Raw genomic sequence first — 23379 nt, forward strand, 5'->3', positions numbered from 1 at the left:
GCCTGGGAGGGGCTCTGCCCTGTTTCTGTCAGCTGCACAGTATAGCCTGGCCTCCATTGAGGCCTGCCCTGTGCCCCGCACAGGAAGAAGATTGCCTGCTCTACTTTTCCTGTCAAGGAGCTTCTGCGCTGACACTCTGTTGGCATTATGTCTGTCTCACTTTCTTCTTCCTTGCAGTGACTCTTATGGGAGGACATCTTAGAGTACCTCGGTTGGGTTGGTTTAATGTGTTATACCTAGCAAGAAGTACAAATGGTACCACACATGGAGATGTTGTCTACTACTGGGATTGATTTAAGATAGAAATAATAGTAATGAATATTAATAACTGGTTTCTAACTCATGCTTTTTTTTCTCTCTCTCTCTCTCCCTGCAGAGTATAATATACTATATGGTCACATCCCCAAAACTCCTCTCCTGGATCAAAAATGAATCACTTCTGAAAACCCTGCAACCTTATGCCAAGTGGCATTACATTGAGCGTGACCTTGCAATGTTCAACATTAACATTGATGATGACTATGTCCCTTGCCTCCAGGGCATAACACGAGCTAGCTTCTGCAACATGTATCTAGAATGGATTCAATACTGTGCACAGAAAAGACAGGAGGTAGGTAAGGGAGGTGGAGATAGGTGTGTGAGATATATGTTAAAAAGCAAGGAACAGACCTGGAGCGATAGTCTGGTGGCCTAAGTCCTAGCCTTGCATGTGCCAGGATCTCATATGGGTGCTGGTTCTAATCCTGGTGGCCCACCTTCCCATCCAGCTCCCTGCCTGTGGCCTGGGAGAGCAATTGAGGAAAGCCCAAAGCCTTGGGACCCTGCACCTGCATGGGAAATTCAGAAGAGGCTCCTAGCTCCTGGCTCCTGGCTATGGATTGGTTCTGCTCTGGCCACTTGGGGAGTGAATCAGCAGGTGGAAAATCTTCCTCTCTGTCTCTCCTCCTCTCTGTATATCTGACTGTCCAATGAAAACAAATCTTTAAAAAAATAAAATTAAAAAATCAAAAACAAGGAACACCATACAGTCCATTTCTTCTTAATACTTGATGGCAGACTATAAAATGCAGGATAAATAATTAGCTCTTATGATTTAATATAACATGTCTCTGATGAAGGAGTCTTGAGGGATGTGTGCCCTTCCCGGGGTGGGGAACTTTTTTTCTGCCAAGGGCTATCATGTGTGGACCATACACTATTCTCAACTTGAAACTTGGTCTACAATAGATAATTGAATTTTGAACCCTATCTACAGTTGCCTTGGCAGGCCCAAACCGAACGATTTCACAGTCTTATATGTCCCACGAGCTGGATGTTCCCAACCTCTGCTTATTCTGTTCATAGTGTATGTTTAAGCATCAATAATAGCTTTAGAATCACTGGAAATATCTTTGTTTACAGTTTACTCTTGAGTTTGCCACAGCATGAATATGAGGGACCTTAAAAAATGTTCTTGGCAAGTGATTTTTATTTTTAAAATTATCTGTAGATTTCAAAAATTTTGCCTTAAAAACAAACATCTTTTAATTGTGTTTTTTTATGAAGTATTTGAAGTCCTTGTCTCTATCCTAATATCAGGCAAATTTACTGAACATGCTATTATCATGAAGCAAGCAAATTCCATTGGTCAGTCAGCTGCTCTAAGTTATTTCTGTTGTTGTTTTCTTGGGCTGTAATACCTTGTTGACTGGGACCTCTTCCTGAAGTGAATCCTGTGTCTTAGGAATGAAGGGCAGAACACTGGGAGTATAGATAGAAGAGAGAGGAGGCAGGTGATGCAAAGAAGGGAGAAAGAAGCAAATGCAGGGAATTAGAACGTCAAATCAATGAACTGTGGCTGGAGAAAGTAGATCCAAGTTGGAAATCCCATGTCTAACTGTAACAGAAACCAACTCAGGAGTGGAGTTACAGCTCCCCATCCCTGAGGTCTAGTGAAAAGGAACTCAGTGGCCACAGTAGCTAACTAAACAGGCTTTTCTACATCTATGTGTATGAGTCTGTGTTGGTCCCTGTGGAACCTCTCTAAGAGCTGAGTTAATGTCCTTACTCTTTCAGCCTGCAAAGACCGTGGACAGTGATGAGGACTCTCCTCTGGTGACCCTGTCTTTTGCACTGTGCATCCTGGGGAGGAGAGCTCTGGGAACTGCTGCCCACAACATGGCCCTCAGGTACCTGGGGAGGACAGGTGAAATACTCAGGATGTGTCTGAGCATCTACATTTGCACTTTTGACAGATTATGTCAGTCATCTTCAGCTTCCACTCCTTTTAAACAGTCCTTTCCATGATAAAGCATGTTGGGTCTGCAAGGTTATTACTTTTTTTTAATCACTGTGAATTTTTGGAGTGTTAGATGGAAATACTGCTACTCAACAATTAGGACTCGGGAATTCTGGGAATAGGGGACTTGATCCTACAAGAGTCCTTGCGAATTTTTTTAGAAGAGTCAGTGACATCATACGTATGAAGTGCTATCATTGTACCTAGAAAAGCTCATGCCCCGTAAGTGTTAGTTCCCTTTTCCTTCACAAAAGAACACACTTACATGTAATCCAGGCTGTCCATTGCCCTATCTCTATGGGGCTTTGACTAATCATCTGCCTCTTCTATTTTTCGTTTTCTTTCTACTGGATTATTCCCCTCTGTACATAAATAGCCCAGGGATCTCTTCCTAAAGAACAAGAACAGAACAAAATGTAAGCCCTCTCCTGGTTCTTTGTCATCCTCCGTCACTCAGGAGGTGACCTTCACTAGTGAGACACCACACATGCCCCCTGCTGCCACACTGCATCTGAGCCAACTCCTGGCACAGCAGCCCAACTGCTTTGATTAACTTCATCCATCATCTTCTAACCACCTCCATTGATGGTTCCCCTCCCTAGAGGCCCATTTAAGCCTCCTGGGTACTTTTATGTATCTTGGATGCCTGGCCGGCCAGTCCAGACCAGTTCTATCAGAGCATCTGTGGATGGGCTTACATCCCATGACCTTTTCAAACTCACAATGTGATTTCTATGCATAGCCAAGGTTAAGAACCATACCCTACAACAAAGGAGTCTGAAAAAGAGAGGGTGCCTTTATCGAACTTCACCCTGCTTTGTTTCTCTTCTGCTCAGATTTTCTGCAATATTTCTGCATGATGTTGCTGCAAAAGTAGTTTCTTTGGTCCTTGACTTGAGTAAGTCTTCTTCAGATTATAATTTTATAAAGGACAAAATCTACCTATTGCTCCCTCTCTTAGTCCTGGGCCATTAGGTAAACAAGCTCAAGGAAATGTTTTGCCCACTGTGTTTCCAGATGCCCTTCCTGAAGGAGATAACTGGAGACATTACTGGTGATGAGGTGTCAGGAGTTTCAATAGTTTTGAGTTGTGAGTTGATGAGTGATGAAGAGTTATGGCCGGCAGCAATTTCTGTTCCTCTCTTGTGGCAGTAGCCTTGGGCACCAGGGTGGGAAAACAAGATGCAAAGGTAATGAGTCTTTCAGACATCAGCTGCTCTTTCAGATCCCTCTCAGAACTGCATAAATGTCTTCACAGGGGATGCCTGATGCTGAACATACCATGTTAGTCCTTGTTGGCTGGCATATTCCCTAGGGAGGAGCTGATTCACGTCCATCCCTGGCCCTGACCCAGCCTGACCCAGCTTCACCCTGGAGGCTGGTCCCTCTGTGTCCATCTGAAATTAAGTCTGGAGATTGTTGGGAATCTAGCATAAGATTCATTCATGGGCTATGCAAAACAGCATAAGGTGACTCTTAGTGAACTATAGAAATGATGTTGTGCTTGAATCACAAGATGAGTGTTGATATAGTCCTAACCCTTGGGAAGATGGCTAAAATACTACAGCAAGGTCCCTGATCAATTTGAAGTGTTTCATAAATTTCAGATTTTCCTTACAAGCTACAAATAAGTTGCTGCAAAATTATTTCATTTTTATGTAAGACACATTTTCAAACACTTCTTTAGTTTTTTGCTTTGTGTCATTTGTTCAAGTTTCTGGATTCAATGAATCTTTCTTTGGAAGTCAGCTTGATCCCCTTCCCCCTCCTCCTTCACCCTCACCCCCCAAATCAAACACCATGCTGACCAGCTGCTTTTTTAAACATTATTTTGATCTCTTTGTTCCAAATAGTTAATCAGATTCCCTGTCAGCCCTCTCTATTGCAAACATAAGGATGCCATAACTCTGAAAAGGAATGAGGGTAAGACTCAGTTATCTGAAATTAGTTCAGGATCTTGAAAGATCCCACAGCAGAACAAAGCACTGCCAGGCACTGTGTTTTCCATGTTTGCAGGCTACCTAGCCAATTGTTTAGGTCAGAAATTCAAGAGGGTCTGATTTGGCTGTGTGGGCCTGGAGAGATGGAGGGGCCCTGTTCAGTAGAAGCAGGAGACTGGCAGCGCTCCGTCCTCTCTTGAACTAAACATCTGTGCCTAGTGTTTCTTAGGCTAGGTTTCCACAAATGATTGTGCTCAGAAAGATATGTTTCCAGAGCCCAAAAAACCCTTTCAGACACAATTTTTACAGGTGCAAATTGCCATCCCCCCAAAAGCCACTGTGATTTGTACTGTCACCAAGAGCACTTCCCTATACCCCTCATCACTGCTGGTTACTAGAACCTTTTAGGATTTTTCTAGGCTCCTAGATGCAGAGTACACTGTTTATATTTGAATTTGAATTTCTGTTTTTAATAGTAAGCATATTACTGGTCAATTACATTTTCTCAGTGAGGTGCTCATTTAACATGCTCTACTCATTTTTTAATAAGCACTTCCTAATGTTTAAGAAGTATTCAAGGATTAAGATATTAATCTGTGAAAATGTTTTAAGAATGTTTTCTGCCAGACTATACTAGTCTTTGATTTTTGACATCTTTAAATTTTTTTTTAATTTATGATTTTGGAGTTTTGTGTCTTTCTAATGATATGAAAACTCTGCCAACTCCTCTCTTTTTTCTTCTGATACTTCTGTTGTTTTATTTTTTTTTCACTTGATTTTTCAAACCAGTAGGCAGGGATTCTATATTTTCTCAAGTGGATAGTCCAACTCCATTTGCCAAGTGACTCATCCTTATTACCCCTGGCTCGAAACACTGCTTTTGTTGTTTATAGTCATATGCTACATACGATGTTTTGGGCAACAACAGGGGCCCATAAGATTATGATACACTGGAAAATTCATCCTGCCTAAAACAGTGGAGCTATCTTTTTGGGTAGCTCAACATGTGGTGTCACATGCAAAGATGGCCCGGACAATTCTTTTTAATGCGTGATAATACATGGCAATGTTACTGGTTCATGTATGTACCATACTATAATTTTTATTATTATTTTAAGGGATATTCCTTCTAATTGCAAAAAAAAAAAAAATTTGCTGTAAATCATATGCAATATTATGCCAGTGCAGCCTCATCCATCTCATGTTTACCACATTGAAGAGTGAACTAAACAGTCTAAGTTTGTCTAAGTATACTTTGATGTTTGTACAATGACAAAAATCTCCTAACAACATATCTCTCAAATAGATCCACCATTAGGCAACATGTAACTATGGCACTTTCTCATACGTAACTATTGCCATTGTGGATTTACGCTTCAGCGTAAGTGATCCATTTGTCTGTTCTTGCTATGAGTGAGACATTGTTTTGACATCTGAGAGGCCATGTCCCCGCGTGTTTATTTTTTCTTGTGTATAGTGTTGTTGTGGGCTGCTGTGCACAGACCTTTTCTCCTCAAGTGAAATGCTACAAAACTGCTGTTGAAATTGTGATTGAGGTAATATTGAGTGTGCAGATTAATTTGAAAAAAATTAGTCCCACTTAATAATGTGATGCATTTTCCTGATCATTCATTTTTTTTTAATATCCTTCAGTAAAATTTTGTCTTTCTCTTTTTTTTTTTTCCTTTTGGAGATTGATAATTTTCCAGTGAGTTTATTTCTGAGTATTGTAGAGGTCTATTGTGAATGTGAATAGAACTATTTTTCATGTTAAATTTCTTAATTGGCTATTTCTGGTATACAAGAAAGTTATATAATATTTTTATGTTGATCTCCTAATAGGCACTTCTACTCAGCTCTGTATTTACAATTGTAATATTTCAATTAAGTTCTTTTGTATATTTCTGATTGAAAGACATATGTGAAAATAATGACAATGTTTCCAGTATTTATTATTTCTGTTACTACATTGCCTAAGACATCGTATGATGATGTTACAAGTTGGCATTGGTATCAGCTTCTTAGTGCTGTAGAAGATTATCAGAAATGTCATGATTTAAAGCTGTATAAATGTGTTCTTTTTTTGGAGGTCAGAAGCCCAAACAGGCTCAACAAGTCTAAGATCATGGCCTCTGCCCAGCTGTGCTCTCTCCATAGTGTCTGAGGGGAGAGTCCACTTCCCGCCCCAGTGTTGCCTACATTCTTGTGTCCTCTCACCCGCTTCAAGCCAGCAGCTCTGAGCTGCAAACTACCCCTACAGCTTCCTTCTGTAGCCCCTTGCACTTACAAGAGAACATCCAGATAAACTCCTTGTCCAGTGTAAGGTCCTTAGTTTTATTATATTTACCAAACTCCTTTTTTTCGTGTCAATTTATTTATGGATTCTAGGGTTTAGGATATGTGTGTCTTTGGAGGTCTGCATTCTTACTACCACTGGATGTAATGGGAGAATGAGACCAATGTTTTAGCATTGAAAATGAGGCTTGTTTTGAAATTCTAATAGACCGTTTTATCAACTCAGGGGGTTTCTTTCTCTTCCTGACGTGCTTGAGTATCTATTAGGAAAGTATGTTGAAATTTGTTTGATCTTGGGGAATGAATTATGATGCTGTTATTGTTCTCCTTAACTCTGTTCATGTAATGGGTTATGGTAATATATTTCTTCATGATGAAATATCCTTGCAATTCTGAGATAAGCTCTACTAGGTTGTGATACCTTGTTCTTTTTGTACTATCATGGATTTAGCTTGCTCCTATTTTATTGAGAATAATTAGATCTGAATTCAAAGTAAAACTGGCCCAAAGTCTGTGTATGTAAGCACCAGCAAAGAGTCTATCCTTCTGTAATTTAAAGTGAGAAGTTTTCCCTAAGGTGTGCTTTATAAGATTCGACAAAGCATCCTCACCTATTCATGGTTTAATAGTAATAGATTCTTTCTTTTTTTTTTCAGAGTTCCCCAAATGGTATTTAATAATCTGATTTCAAAAAGGGTAGAATCACTGAGACCCCAAATATCATCAGTTACAATCTTGAAGCAACAAACCAAGAAGAAATTTCTAGATATAAAAAGGTTTCTCATACACTTAACACCAAGGTCTTCATAAAATAGTGATGCCAAAAGTTATGTGTAATAAAGAGAAAAACTCAGAAGTAAATTGGATTAAATAGTTGGTATTTTTTTCAGCCTAATATACTATCAAAACATCAGAGATAAAGCAGACTGAGGTATATAGCTTATTAGTGCAAAACGGTTACAAATAACCTAATGGCTCTCATTAGAGAATTTTATTTCATCCAAACAAAGATGTTTGGGACAGACTTGTAAGTGGCAAGGAGCACAGGTTTCTGTGTCTCATTTCACAGTATAACTGACCGATAAGACAGAGCCAGTTTTGATCATCAACTGCACTATATTCACAGTGCAGTGAAGCAGTCAGTACAGCCCTTTCCAAACGAATCCTAGATTATTTCAAATGCAAGTGATACATAGGAGCATTGCCTAAGCCACAAGCTCTGTTTCCCTTGAATGACTTGTTGGGGGAAATGTTTTGAGTTTATGAAAACGACAGAGCTTTGATGGATGGACTTTCATGGGAAATGAGTCAGTTGGGAGTCATCCTACACGATGTGCTGGACACAGTTGAGCTCAGAGTACAGTTACATAAAACATCTTGGGAAAAACTATTGATCTGTTGCTGAGATGGAATGGGCTATTACGGATATTACAAACACTCAATAGTTTTTGAAACTTGAGGTTTGAGATATAATTTAGTCAAAGGACCATGTCTGCCACTGAAGAAGCCCATGTAAATAGAGGAGGTTTTAGTAACAAGTGAGGGTCTCACTGACCCCCACGGTTAGGAGATAACTGACTCAATGTCTTCGCTGACATGGAAAGTAAGGAGGTGGGCCTGTGTTGGTGCTCCATTTATAGAGAGAAGAAGGCCACTTTTACAGCAGCAACACATTTTATTTGCAGGAGAAAACTGACTGATGTTTTCAAAAATTATTTATTTATTTATTTGATTTATTTTATTGGAAAAGCAGATTCACAGAGAAGGCGGTACAGAGAGAAAGATCTTCCCTCTGCTGGTTCACTCCCCAAGTGGCCACAATAGCTGGAGCTGAGTCAGCCGAAGCCAGGAACCAGGAGCTTCTTCCAGGTCTCCCACGCAGGGTCCCAAGGTTTTGGGCCCTTCTCCTCTGCCCTCCCAGGCCACGAGTAGGGAGCTAGATGGGAAGTGGAGCAGCTGGGATATGAACTGATGCCCATATGGGATCCCAGAGTGTGCATGGCGAGGACTTAAGCCATTAAGCTATTGCATTGGGCCCAATTGACTGACTCTTAAAAAGAGTAAGATGCCAACATGAATCACCACACTGTGGCCAGCCTGGATCACACTGCACACACAGCTCCCAACAGTTCACCTACGTCTGCTCGGAAGGAACCCCTTAGACATTGCCAGCTCTTCATGGACATCTCTGGGGCATCTCCTCTTTGATTTCTTACACTTCCTTGTTGAAGTGTCCTGTGCTGTGTTGTGTTGCCAAGAACGACTGGGGGTGCCTACCACTTGCACTATGGGTCTGATGTTTAATGTGACCCTGGGTTCAGAGCTGTTTCACCCTGCAAGGTGGCACCTTGCCTTTTCCTGTTGGCGCAGTGCCATTCTGATAGTAGTTGCTACCGCTCTCATACACAGTGCCCAACTTGCATAGACATGTCTGCTGTGACTTGCAAGATGCAAGCATGGGTCACATAAGATGAGCGAGGGTCATTAGCATGTATTCAGAATTGACCCCATCCTCTCGCCAACACTCGCCTTTTTCCTCCAGCCATGCTTGCACTACTTACAAGTTAAGAGATTCTTCACTAGCTCCCAAATACCCCTGTAAGTATTTGATATTACAAAATGAACAAAGAAGGGCCTGACATTGTGAAGGCACTGTGGGTTAATCCACTGTCTTCAACACCAGCATCTCATATTTGAGTGCTAGTTTAAGTCTCAGATTTTGTGTTCCCATTCCAGCTCCCTGTTGATTTACCTGGGAGAGCAATGGAGGAGGATGGCCCAAGTACTTGGGCCTATGCCACCCACATGGGAGATTCAGATAGGCTTCCAGGTTTGTGGCTTCATTCTGGCCCAACACTGGTCATTGCAGCCATCTGCTGAGCGAACCAGTGAAGCTCTCTCTTTCTGTCTCCTCCTTTCTCTTTCTCTCTTTTTCTTCATCTCTCTCTTTCTCTGTCACTTTGCTTTTCAATAAAATAAATCCGAACAAAAGGTGTCATTAAGAAAAAAGAGCAAAGAAATAAATAGAATATGATGAGGACAACAAGCAAATACTGGCTTTACTAGAGCCAAGATTCAAGCTTTACCTAAGCACTTTTGGCATACACCTCACTGGCTGTGCTGCACCATGTGCTGTATTCCTGTGATAGCCTTGAACTCTAAAGGAACTGGAATAGCTTGGAGGTCCTTGAGGAACACCATGGCTTTGTTCTGAGTGTTCTTTAGCAGGTAGGAAAGAACTGGGATACCAGTCAGAAATAGTTTTGATTTTAGAGCCAATGGAGTAACTTCCTGGATGAGGAGTGTTTCAGAACCATATCAATACACTATTAGTTCCAGATGTGTATAGAACATCTGCACTGATTTAAATGTAATAAAATGACTGGTGACTGACCTTGGGATGGTGAGCCTTGGGCGAATTCAGGAATAATGCTCCTTTAGTGTTTTTGCTTTTGAGGCTGCATCAAATCATTTAAAGTGATTAGGTTGGGCCCAGTATAATAGCGTAACTTAAAGGCTATAGTCCTCACCTTAAACATGCCAAGATCCCGTATTTGTGCCAATTCTGACCCCACCAGCCCCCACTTCTCATCCAGCTCCCTGCCTGTGACCTGAGAAAGCAGTCAAGGATGGCCCAAAGCTTTGGGACCCTGCACCTGCATGGGAGACAAGAAGCTCCTGGCTTCAGGTTGGCTCAGCTCCAGGCGTTGCAATTGCTTGGGTAGTGAATCATTGGATGGAAGATCTTCCTCTCAGTCTTTCTTACTCTCTGTATATCTGCCTTTCCAATAAAAATAAACAGGTCCTAAAAATAGTGATTAGGTCATACTAACAGCTTCTGAGTTGATCTTCCTGACGGTAACTCCAGCCACATGTCTTTGAATCTGCTCTGTTTCCTAGAGGCCTGGAAGTAGCCATGGCTTTGCTTCTAGGCTGCTGCAGAGTGACACAAAGGCCTGAGCATTTGTTACCATCTCTTTTGTCTAATTTCTCAACCTTTTCTGTCCTTTTTCCTATCAATTAAAAGGATTATGATATACATTGAACAGGGACCTGTGAGAATGAGAGTTTATGAAATGGAAAGCACTTAGTCATCCTCAAATCATCAGAAAATGGGAAGTATCTTCCATTCTTCTGCTTTACATTTTGTTTTCGATTTTCATTTTACTTGTTTGAAAGAGAGAGCCTTGATTCATTGCTTCTCTATCACCTTAAAAGTCAAGCGTGGGTCAGGCTGACTCTGGGAATTCAATCTACATCTCCTGTGTGGGTGGCAGGGACTTGGCTGCTTGAGCCATCAACCACTGCCTTGCAGAGTCTGCATTGGCAAGGGGTTGGAAGTAGGAACTAGAGCCAGGACTCAACCCCAGGCACTGTGGATGTGGAATGTAGTCATTCTAAGTGTATCCTAACAGCTGCAGCAAACGCTGACCTTGCCTTATTTTTTGATTGCATAGAGATAGTGTTAGTCACCTGGGCTATGGTTCTTGTTTGGGGAACTGTTACAGGAGTCCTAGAAATGACCATGAAACCAGTGCATTGTTTGCATGGTTGCATGCATGCTTTTGAGAGCATAGCACACATGGAAAGAGCTTGCTGTAGTCCCTTTGTGGTGCTCTCTGAGTGCAGGGTAGGGACTTAGTCAATTACGATACAATCAAGCCTGCACATCACACTTAATGGTTTGAATGTTCTATAAGGTGCCCTTGATGGCAGTACTCTGCTGCAAAAGCTTCGTCACTTATGCACCTGAAAACTCAGAGTATGCCAGCCCATCTGGGAATTCACTCAAGTGACCAGGTCAGTCATTGTGCTGGGGATGACCTGATGAGTTGGATCCTGAGATGCACGAACCCTTAACTTAAAATGCTTTTCCCTCAAGTGCTGAGAATTTGTTTCTGAAATAGCAGGTTTGCTCAGCAACAGCATAATGAGCATCATGCAGCTCCTTAGGAACTGCCTTGTGTGTTGTTGCAGCTCCCCTAGCTTCTACCCACTGGATGACAGTAGTTCCCCACGCCCTTATCAGTTGTGATAGCAAAAATGATGCCAGACATTGCCAGGTCTTCCTTACCACTTTGAGAAAGGGTGCAAGGTGTATCTGGGGTGGGCTGATTGATGACGAATAATATCAGAGCTCAGAGGACAAAAGGAACCTCTGGCTAGAGCAGAGCTATGAAGCTCCTCAGTGGATAAAGAAAGCAAAGGGACAAGTGCCTAAAAACGTGTGTTTTCCACTGACTTCCCTGGCCTTCCATCCATATCACTCCTTTGGGAAGCTGGAATAGAAACCCAAAAGACAACCAGGAGTGGATTTATTCTGAGTGAACTACTGCAGTGTTAAAGCAAAAGCCACGCTTACCAGTGTTCCAGTCAATACAAAATGCACTCAGTATCAGCTATTCAACCTTTTTTCAAGAACTGTTATTTATTGTGATACTCAGCACATACATGATCCTGTGTAGCTCCATGTTTACCTCCATGCTACAATTTTTCATCTCCTACATACGGACTTGCTTCCCTCACTCATGATTACATATGTGCCCAGTTTCTCTGGGGCCTGCCTGTCCTGTCTTCCCCCATTGTAAATGCCACACAAGGAGACCACTGAGTTCATCACCACTCTACTGCTGAGCTGGGTAATGGGATGTCCTGCCCCACTTATCTTTTTAAGTGGAATGCAAGTGAGGCTGTCTTGGTCTCCTTAAAGACCACTCTTTATGGACTCAGATGCAATGCCAATTCCCAGGAACAAAATCCTAGCTCTATCTGGAGGTAGGAGCTGTCATTTCTCTGTGGACAGAGCCCTGGAAAGTCCCAGATCTGATATGGGCTGCAAGTATCTGGAAACTGCTACTCTCTCTGCTACTCTCTCTGCCTCCTACCTGTCCCCTGCAGATTGCAGATTGCTGGCTGCCTTCTTCCTCTTTATTCTCTCATGGGGGAAAAGCAAGTAATGAAACACCTTAGTGGTAGGAAACTTTGATCTTTAAGGTGCTAGGGATGCTTTCCATTGAGTGCAATCCTTACTCAGACTTTGTTTCCTATATTGAGACTCATTTCAACAGAACAACGTAACCACATTGAGTCATTTTCCCTGAAAATAGAAATGTCAGGTAAAACACATATGGCTGGGGGCCTCAGATGGTCCTCATGTATCTCAGTGAGGCTCCCATGGAAGCAGAGTTTCCTCTACTAATGAGTAAGCAGACAATGGCTGCCCTGCAACACAGCTGAGCTAACAATAGGCTTATGTCTGCAGTTCCTCCCTCCTATCACAGTCATTGTTGCCCTGGGTATCTGGGCAAGTCCCTCACTCTTCCTTTGCCTCTGTTGCTATCCCTACAGTTGGAGGAAGTTCTTCACATATTAATACTGAGCTCCTACATGATGACAGGAGCATTTTCAGATGTTTTCAGCTGCAGTCAGATAATCAGTCATTATTCATGTTCTTGCCTTTGGCCTTCTTGCAGCCCAGCTCTGCTGTCTCCTATCTCCTGTCTCCGTGTGTCCCAGGCAGCTGCAAAAGCTCACAGCCTGAAAGCTTCAGGAAACTGTTGATCTGTAAGGAGAGGGCATTTCCAGGAAGACTGTCTCCTGGCTCTCTTTCTGGAAGGTTCAGTGGTCCTCCACGGAACAGCACCCTGAACCTCACTGGGACCAGCCCCTGGGTATTCCTTGTTTCCTGTGAGACACTTTAGCATTAACAAGGAGCCTCAACATCCTTCTCATGGGAGTCCTTAAAGGCATGTGGTGATCATGGTACATTTCATGATGAAGTGCTGACAAAGCTATCAGGCTGTTTGTTTGATGTGCAGGTCTAATGCACCATGCGGAATTACAAGTCAGACTTAGTAAGCCAGCTCATTAAATGCTTAGGAGCCTCTTTCTCACATATCGTCCTGCTTATCCTCTCCCAGGTCAGCCCCATCAGGGATACTGTGTCTTGTGCTTGCCTTCTAACCACCTATCAGAAACATCGGAGGCCAGGGTTACTAGAAGCAGCTGCCATGGAAGATGGTAATGCAGGAGATAAAAGTCAAGATGAGTCACTTTCTGAAGCTTGCTCCCATGTTCATCCACAATTCAGAGGCCCCAGGCCCTGAGAGGTTTCCCTTGGGAGACACTCTTGTGCTCCATTCAGATGGCACACAATGAGGTGTCGGTGATGCAGCAAAGCAGCAAAACTAGGAACAGAAAAGCTAGACCAAGTTTGGAAGCATCTGTAGTCTTTCTTTTTCATATCTTTGTTACATATCTTTGGTTATTTGCAAGGTACATAGAGAGAAAGAAACCAACCAATTCTGTCATCTACTGGTTTACTCCCCAAATGGCCACAGCAGCCAGGACTGGGCCAGGTTGAAGTAAGGAGCCAGAAATTCCATCTGGGTTTCCCATGACAGTGACAGGGACCTAAGTACTTGAGCCAGCTTCTACTGCTTTCCCAAGTGGGTTAATAGAAAACTGCATTTGAAGCACAGAGCAGACAGGACTGAAACCAAGCTCTCTGATATAGGGTGTATTTATCTCAAGCAGCAGTTTAACCATCTGTACTATATCTTCCATTCATTTCTAATCCCTAGTCTCTTCTAATCATTAAAAAGGGAGCAATGGGGTTTGAGAACTTATGTAGCCAATGTGCCACTGTAATTGGTTTTATTTCCTCTCTCTCTCTCTCTGTATTGAGGCAGGTCTTAATTTTCATTATGAGTAACATAGTCCAAAAATGATACCCAAAATGTGAAGAGAGAAAAATAAAATAAAAGGGAGCCTGATTCTTATGCCACAGTCAACATGGATCTGGGGGGATGGATATGTGGTCTTGTATGCACATGTATTGGGGCAACCTGACCTGGGCTTTGAGTTTATCAGAGATGAAGTCCTCAGCTGGCTCCTAAAATGACTGAAGGTGAGTCCCACACCTTAGCCCTATCACTTGCATTGTGAGTCTGAGCCTGAGGAGTAGGGTCAGGTAATTGGTGTATGTGGTGAGTGCAAAGTCATCTTTCTTTCCTTTGCTAGGCTGCCTAAAAACAATCAAACAATTTTAGAGGTGGATGAATGGGAATGCAAACCTTGTTTGAAAATGCCTGAATTCTGAATGTTGGAACCCTGTTTCACAGCCTGGATTCTTTCCTGTATGGTCTCCATGCCCTCTTCAAAGGGGACTTTAGAATAACAGCACGAGATGAGTGGGTGTTTGCTGACATGGACCTGTTGCACAAAGTTGTTGCTCCAGCCATCAGGATGTCTCTGAAACTTCACCAGGTAAAAGACCAGTTTGTTGTGTTTTAAGATTTTTGATTTATTTGAAGAGAATTGTGGCTAAGGGGGCTGGTGGATTTTCCATGTGCTGGCTCCAAGGGCTGAGGCTGGCCCAGACCAAAACCAGAACACAGAGCTCCACCTGGGTCTCCCATGTGGGCAGCAGTGGCCCAAATACTTGGGCCATCTTCCTCTGATTTCCCAGGTGCATTAGTAAAGCAGAACTGCCAGACTTGGCCCTCCAGCATGGGTTGCCAGCATGCAGGTTGCGAGTTAACTCACTGTGTCCCAGTCCCTGAAAAAGTCCATTTTTAAGAATGCATGTAAGATTGAAGCTTTAGGAGAATAAAATGACCTTTGAAAAATGTGGCCCTCTCTGCATGGCATCAGGAGCAGAATCATTCATTAGGTAACTAAATGTTGAGGCCATCAGTGGCAGCCTGTTCTCAGCAGCTGCCAGGTGGTGGTGGTATGCGCTACCACGAAGGAGCTGAGATATTGGCCAGAGACAGTGACATACCAGAAGTGTCCTACTGCGTTTAAAATTATGAATATAAGTCACGAAGCTTTTTCTCTGTTCCATTAGCTGGCCAATGAGGTGAAGACCAGCTCAAAATTCACAAAAAGAATGTGTGAGAGAGAGAGAGTAGGAGGAGGAGAGGACTTGGCTTTGCAGTTCCCTGCAGGTCACCTTTTCCATGCTGACCATGGGAACCACTCCCCTGGACCTCCCAGATCCCATGCTTGGATTCTTCCCCTTCCTGCCCCCAGGATCAATTTACTTGCCCTGATGAATATGAAGACTCAGTGGTCCTCTACGAGGCCATCCAGTCTTTCGAGAAGAAAGTGGTGATCTGCCATGAGGGCGATCCAGCCTGGAGGGGCGCGGTGCTGTCCAACCAGGAAGAGCTGCTCACCCTGCGGCATGTGGTGGATGAGGGCTCTGATGAGTACAAGGTCATCATGCTGCACAGAAGCTTCTTGAGCTTCAAGGTGATCAAGGTAAGCTGGGTAGCCACACCTCCCAGGCCTGCTGTGGGCACAAGTCTGTTATTTGGAGTAAGCCTGAGAATGAGAGTAATAGTTGGCATGAGCCAGCACCCTCTATTCAGAGACACAGTTTGGGAGGAGTGTTGCTCAGGCTGGGTGCCATATCTGCTAGCAGGACTGTTTCTCACTTTAGCCAAGGATGCTAACCGGAGGATGGCAATTAAGGTCTCTGATGTCCCAGAACTTTCTCTAATGGCCCAATTCCTGCATCTGAGAGCCTTATTCCCCATGACTTCTTTTCCTGGAGTTTCAAATTGCTGGACTATAACAGGAACTTGCTGTCTTATCTTTCCTCTCAGTTTTCCCCAAGTAAACGGCATCCAGTCTCAGAGAACTGCCATGTGACTTTACCATCTAAAGATCCTTAGGCCAGCGTGCTGGTGACATCACAGAGAGGCAGCCCCAGATCTCTGCTTGCACGCTGGAATCAACCCAAAAAACATATGGCCCCTCTGCTTCTGTCCCCTGTCTCCTCCATGTCCTGCAGGTCAACAAGGAGTGCGTGCGGGGACTGTGGGCTGGGCAGCAACAGGAGCTCATCTTCTTGCGCAACCGCAACCCGGAGCGTGGCAGCATCCAGAACAATAAGCAGGTGCTCCGAAACCTCATCAATTCCTCCTGCGACCAGCCCCTGGGCTACCCCATGTACGTCTCCCCGCTGACCACATCGTATCTAGGGACTCACAGGCAGCTGAAGGACGTCTGGGGAGGACCCATCACCCTGGACAGGATCAGGACATGGTTTCGAACCAAGTGGTTGCGGTAGGTTTGGGCCACACTGAGGCCTTTCTTGCCTAGGTGCTGTGGAGGGTGTGGGGTTCTGACGCATCCTCATTCATCAGGCTGGTTTCACTGCCAGTCACCATGGTCTCTGAGGATGCTAGCCACTGGACCCGAGACATCTAGCTGACAGATCCTTTGTCTCAGCAGCCTTGGAGCTGGAGTCAGTGGGAAATCTCTCGTGGATGAGAATCTCTTCCTCCTGGTTCCTGCCTACACTGAGCCTGCTTCAATGTTGGTGGTGCTGCAAGGCTGGGGGTCTTTAGAGAAGAGCAGATCCCCACCTGCTGGGAAGAACCAGACCTAAAGTCAGCCAGCACACAGCTTTGACCCATTAACTGGCAGTAGTCCTGTCTCAATCTGCTTGGGACAAATTTGAACACATTTTGTCTGAAAGTAGCTGAGTTCCTTAGCAAGCCTCAGAGCCAAGGTTTCTTGTGGGAGGTTGAGAGGGAAGCTTATTCATACCAGCACAGTCTCCTTATTTACTGTGCTTGGAGAGACTAGAGCCTCTCTGGATCAGAAGCGTGCAGTGTCTGCAATCCCGATGTAGCCCTGGAGCTAATGGGCCATGAAGGGGCAGTGGAAATGTACTACTGAGGCCCTTGAAGCATTTCTCCCTCTTTCAGGGTGCGGAAGGACTGCAACACTGGCCAGCACAATCGTGCCAATATTGAGGACGTGGATGGAGGAGGGGCTCCATCTGTAGGCGGCAGCATGGCCATGAGCGCCGACAGCCAGGCCAGCAGTGCAGAGCAACCCAGGAAACGTGGCTCCCAGCACTGGGCCTCACCCCGGGAAGGGACCCGGAGGACAGGTAGGTACAGGTCATCCAGAAAGGTCCATGTGGTCCCAGCAATTAACCCCCTAGATTATATTGTCATTCAAGTTCCTGAGAGGTTGAAAAAAAAATCAACATTGGGCCAACAGATGCTGAAATTTACTGATTTTGGTTGGCTCTGCTTAGAAAAAAAAGCTCTGTTTGTGATCAGCTTGCATCATGTTGGTCTGTCCCTTTATTCCCTTGGTCATCTGTCCGTCTCTCTGCCTGTCTAGTGGCCACTGTATTCCAGCCTCTCTCTGACCTGGTGACCATTGGATTATGTGAACTCTGGGTCTGACTGTGTGAGTTGGGGGGAGCTCTGGCTGCCCACCTTGTCCTCCTCTTCCTGAGGCACCCACAATGGCCACCCACAGAGCCTGTCCTCCCTCTCAGACTTCCCCTTTGCTCTCTTCTTCCTCAAATCCCAGAAGGTAAGAAAAGAAGGGAGGAAGACTGCCTGGGGCCAAGTTCAGCTGAGTGTAAAATTTAAGATCATTCTTTAAACTAATGCCCAGGTTGTTAGGCTGGAACAGATGGGTGGAGTTCTGGGAGTCTGCTGGTGGCACTGCGCTGGGAGGAGGGGCAGCTCGGCTGTGGCTCACACTGATGAGAGGCCTGGGGCTACTGGAGACCTACAGGAGATGCAGATGCTCTGCCCACTTCCTGCTGGTCCCTGGCATAGTCCACGAAAGTCTGTCCATGGGTCCACCCTTGGCGTCTGTTCTACCTCACCATGCAGAAGCATTTAATAAGCACCACTGTGCACAAATCCTCGGCTGGAAGACTAGTCCCTGCCTCATGGGGGCGCCCAGAGCAAGGCAGAGGATTGAACTGAAATAATGAGATTTTTGTAAACACTGGCAATATTAGACAGATGAATAAAGTGGGCAGAGGCAGGAGGGAGAACAGATACATGATGAGCAGAACATGAGTAGGAGATGAAAATGAACATAGGTAGGTAGGTTGGTAAATGGACAGAGTAATTGCTGTGCATTTCCAGGGAGCAGTAAAGAGAACCCCCTCTGGGTAGCTGGATACCACCTGTCCTGGGCTCCAACAGAACATCTGTCCCAGTCCTCCAGTGCTGTGGCTACCTGGTTACCACATGAAAGACAGGGTTCAACATCACCTAAGCTATTTTCCAGATTGGAAAAAAAAATCCAAAGCTGGGTCCTAGCAATAAAATCAGTGAGTCGGCATTCTGCAGGGGCTGTGTGTCCAAGTGACTTGTCTGTACTATCCGTGGCGGGCCAGAGCTCCATAAGCCACAGACCTCATAAAATGCCCTTTTGCTTGTTCCATAAACTGAATAGCACCTGCAGCTGTCTTTGGTCTGGGAAGGCTGAGGTTCCCTCCTCCTAACCCACTCACCTTAGGGAGTGAGCTCTACCCCATCACAGGCCTGCAGCTGGAAACCATCTATGAAATCACATGCTTGTGTGGCAGATGTTGGAGCAAGATCCTCCAGCAACCCAAACCAGCTGTTAATTTTCATTACTGCTTCTTAAGACCGTTATATTTTACAAGTTAAGAAAGCAGGCCTGGAAAAACACCTTCGAGCCAGGGCTACCAGTCCCCCTGATCACAAGCTCCTCGCCCAGCGTTAGTGTGCTGCCCCAAGCTTCATCACCTGCTGGTGTCTCTGGAGACTTTCCAAACTTCTGGCCAACTCTAAGCAGCTCTTTGAGTAAACCCACTTTGCTTTGCTGCCATCCTCCTCTGTGCTCCATGCTGCAAGGCTGGTTAGGATTTGATAGCTCTGATAGGTGTCCAGGGCGGTTCTGTAGGAACTTCCAGAGTGCTGCTTTCTGTAGATCCACTTCTGCCATCCTCAGCCTGCTGCCTAAGAGACTGGGCATAGAAAAGGTAGGCACTGCTGGAGGTATTCAACACCTGAACGGCCAGTCTGGGATTCAAAGCCAAGCATGCTGCCCAACAAAACCCAGGATCCTACCCACCTGCTCCTCCCATGGTCCTAACCCTGGGTGCTGCCTTCTCTGGCAACAACTCTTGCCACCCCCACCAGCCCTGGGAGTGAAGCAAGAGCAGCCAGGATTGCCTGATTGAACACCTAGCACTCTGTGTTTGCTCCCAGCATTCCATCTGTGCTACTGGCAGCATCCCTGCCTGCAGTGACTTTGTCCTGTCCCCAAGCTGGCAAGGGCTCCACTTACAGGTGATCTCCCTTCTGGCCCCAGGCAGGAGCAGGCAAATCCAACTCCAGGTTCTTCCTGCAGCAGCCACCCTGTGCAGGGACTGCCACAGGTCCCTCCATGGTTCAACAAGCCACATGCTTGGGGAAAGGCACCATTGCCCAGGGGGAGCTATCCTGAAGCTTGTGCATCCAGCAGAGGATCAGAGTTAGATGGGGTAAGAGGAGGAGCAGCAGACTTGTCTATCCTGCATGTCAGAGGAGGGAGAAGCCTCTGTCTTGCCCTTTTTCTCTCTGGCTTTTCCAGAAGCTCAGACAGCTCACATGACATCATGAATCTGCCCACATGGCAGCCTGAGCAATCGCAGAATCCATGCCACTCTTCCGTGGAACAATGGTTCAGGCTCAGAATGAGCCTGGTTAGCCAGGATCTGCACTGGTAGGTGCCACCAGTGAGGCCACTTGAGCAGGAGAAACACATCATCTCCCAGTTGGGCAGCTGGAAGGCCAATCTCAGGGTGACGGGAGGGTTAGACCCCCTGGAATAGTTGCAGGGAGTTCTACTCCATGCCATGGCCTTGGTCCTGGTGGGTGCTGGCCATCTTGCCATGGCTTGCAAAAGCCTCACCCTGACGTCCACCTTTACCTTCACATGAGGTTCTCCCTGTGCGTGTGTACCATGTCTAAATTCCCCCTTCACACTGGTCCTTGGGACAAGTGCCCCACCCTTCCCCAGTTTATGATGGTGCATTTCATCACTGCATCAGCCATGGCCCTATCTCCAAATAAGATCACATCAGTACTGTGAGAAAACCGCAAGCACTTTCCTCACCTTGCAGGCCTTTCCCCTGCCAGAATCTGCCAGGGCCTGACCTCCTTACTCAGAATGTTCTGCAGAAACCCTAAGACTTAACCTTCTCCTGACAAATGGCAAATGCCACCTGACATCCCCATGGTCCCTGAGGGGCAGCCAGAAGACAGATACCATGTCTTCCCAGGAGCCCCCTTGACTAACCTCCTCCATTGGCGCTGAGTCTAAGCTGTAGAGATGACTGGAGCCCTGATGAGAGGAAGCAGGTAACGCATTTTCATTCAGCTTGACACACTTCACCGATGGCCCTAGAATCCCAGGGACAGCAGACTCCCATACAGGGATGTTATGGGGACATTTTCCAGTTATGCGGAGAACATTTCTCATCCCGATCTTCGTAGTTGACCCGTAACAATCACCTTCTTCACTTCCCAACATACAACAGACTTCCTGTCCTTCTCATCGCCTCCTTAGTCCTGTCTGCAGGTGCCTTCCTGTGCCTTGCCTCTAGGTATGAAAGTTTTTGCTTCTTTCCAAGTGACCCTAATGGCCAAGGTTGAGAAGGCCTGCCTACCCCTTAAACTCTCTGTGGGCTTACTGAGTCCCTATCTAGGTTAGTTCTGCAGTTTGCTTCTCGTGTTCCTTATTTGCAGGTCAGTATACTGAGTTCTGAGCTTATAGAAACGGTGCCATGGTTTTTTGCTTCAGAAAGTCAAGGTGAATGGCGGCCAGCTAAATGTGTCAAACAGCTGTGATACAGGGTGCTAAATGCTGTTCAAGAGGTAGCCATGGAGCCTTCCAGAGAAACAGTGGGAAGACACAATATTATATTTGTATTTGAGCCAAATGTGAACAAGGGGCTTATTGCACTCTCAGTGACTCACGTTGAACTCCTGTAACTGGTGACCTAACTGTCCCTTCCTTTCCTTGGCTCCTTCCTTAGTGTACTAGGCACTCACAGGAGTCCTGCCTAAGACCCTAAAGTGGGACTCCGTACCCAGGCCAGCCACGCATGGCATCTGTTCTGCCTGCATGGCCAGCTGGCAGGTGCTGCTTTGCCAAGGTCAACCAGGACCAGTCCACCCCCATGGCACATGCTGGGGCAAAAAGTGTCCACAATCCCTGGGGAGGGACTTGGTCCAGCCCAGGAAGAGGTTGGTGACCTACTTACTGCTAGAGGGGGAGGAAATCCTCGCTACTTTGGATTCCAAGTTGGAGAAGAGGGCTAGGCTCTTACATGGGTGAAGATTCATTCCACCCCTAATGGATAACCATGAAAGACCAAGGAATAAATGGTGTGATAATGAACCAAGACAGGTCAGTTGTATGGTATTCTTATTCAGGTCCCAAGGAAGATTGCCCAGGAAAGACTCCTAATTTGATAGTGCAGTAATTGGTGAAATGAGTTAAATTGTAAAATCACAAGTTACACAAACGGATGTAGAATGATTTGCTTATTTAGTGTGCTGTTCTGTTTGCAAAGTCAATATGAAAACTGAATAGTTCAATGGTAGCAACAGCCACAAAAGAGAGAAAAATCTGAAGCAATGAACTTTGGGGTGGTGGTAAGGATGTTAGTTCTGACCAGATTTCAGATCACTGCCGTTTGCCACATGGGGGGAAGGGGTTGCAATCTGTCCTGCTTCCCTGGAATCCCCTAAGAGCCCCACCACACCAGGGTGGTCCTCTCGGGGGCATCAGAGTCACTGACTACGGACAACGGTGGTGTAGTTTTGGACGGTGATCAGCTTTATGGGGAAAAAAATCACAAACAGATGCTAGGCCACTCCGCAGTCTGATTAAACCATCAGTCAGCTTCCCTGCTGTTAATTCTGATTTGTCAGGTTTCATTTTTTCTGCAAGAGCAACACATTCATCTCCATAGTGCAGACCCTCTAGGCAGGCTAGGGCCTATTCCTGCAGTGGAAGCAGGTGGTGGACATGGGCACACTGGTCTTGAACCAGAGGATCAGGAATAGCACCCTGATGTAAATAGCACTCCACTTTCTCAACCTCTGGACAGGACTCAGTGAGGTAGGAGTACCCAGGCACTTGGTGAGACAGGCATTCTACCCTGCTGTGCCCAGACTATAGACAAAGAACCTTTCATTCTATAAGCCACTCCGGAGAGGAGGGGGCTGGAGAGGAACATTGGAACTTCTATTGTAGGTTTTGTTCCTTAAGGAGTTGGCTTTCAAATGGTGTGTCCCTTCTTGGTTCTCTTGCAGAGCCATTTGGATATTTAGAACATCATTTGCAAGCTATACAAAGTTATCAACTTAGAATTAACCTGGTATAGATTTATTGAATTTCAAGCTGTACATGTGGTTGCATTGGCTTGACCAGACCAAGTTATTTCACCGGCCTTAATGGGACCTAGGGCTCCAACATCTTTCCCCTTCACCCTGCCAGGGTATATGCAAATGTCCTGGAATCACCAGATGCACAGGGGGCATCTTGGGCCTTTGGGGTGAGGTAGAAGTTGAGACAATGAAAAGCCCACTTTTCAGTCCCTCTGTTTTCATATTTATTCCCTGGGAGTAGAATGTCAGGCAACCCATCCACCAAATACTAACAGCTTTGACATACCTAGCTGTTCTCTTCCGAGTATTTTCTTAACATTAGACTCCAGTGACCACTGATGTTAAGTGAAGCAGCCCTGTGTCCTGGCAAGCAGCTGCTTGCCTTCTGACGCCTGAGCTGCTAAAGCTGGTCTGCAGATGCTGCACAGGGATTCGGTGTACACAAACCCTATTTCAAGGTTTGCTTCTTGCAGAGGCTTGGACAGGGCCAAATATTTTTGGGGGCAGTCCAATCCTTGTTCTCAAAAATGGCCTTGGTAAGCCTGGTCTCAGTGAGAGCTGGGGCCAGACGGGTCCATGAAAAAAGGCCGGGCAAAGGGAATAGGGCAGGGCCACACCAGAGGAGAAGACCATAGATCTGAGGCATGCAGCTGGTCAGGGCCACCTTTCAGGGTTTGATGTG

At 45.4% G+C, this 23379-nt stretch overlaps 1 protein-coding gene across 1 annotated transcript in view; it reads left to right on the forward strand.

Moving 5' to 3' along the window:
- PCNX2 (pecanex 2) overlaps positions 1 to 23379 on the forward strand; it is a 259238-nt gene that overhangs the window by 232604 nt on the left and 3255 nt on the right. The window contains exons 27-32 of the mRNA XM_040968059.1: positions 377 to 610; positions 2056 to 2168; positions 14637 to 14781; positions 15550 to 15780; positions 16316 to 16590; positions 17238 to 17425. Of these exons, the coding sequence (XP_040823993.1) occupies positions 377 to 610; positions 2056 to 2168; positions 14637 to 14781; positions 15550 to 15780; positions 16316 to 16590; positions 17238 to 17425 (1186 nt within the window). The remainder of the gene's footprint in view (positions 1 to 376; positions 611 to 2055; positions 2169 to 14636; positions 14782 to 15549; positions 15781 to 16315; positions 16591 to 17237; positions 17426 to 23379) is intronic.

Source organism: Ochotona curzoniae, unplaced genomic scaffold (assembly GCF_017591425.1).
Source record: "Ochotona curzoniae isolate NIBS_2020 unplaced genomic scaffold, NIBS_Ocur_1.0 scaffold_4683, whole genome shotgun sequence".
NCBI classification, from domain to species: domain Eukaryota; kingdom Metazoa; phylum Chordata; class Mammalia; order Lagomorpha; family Ochotonidae; genus Ochotona; species Ochotona curzoniae.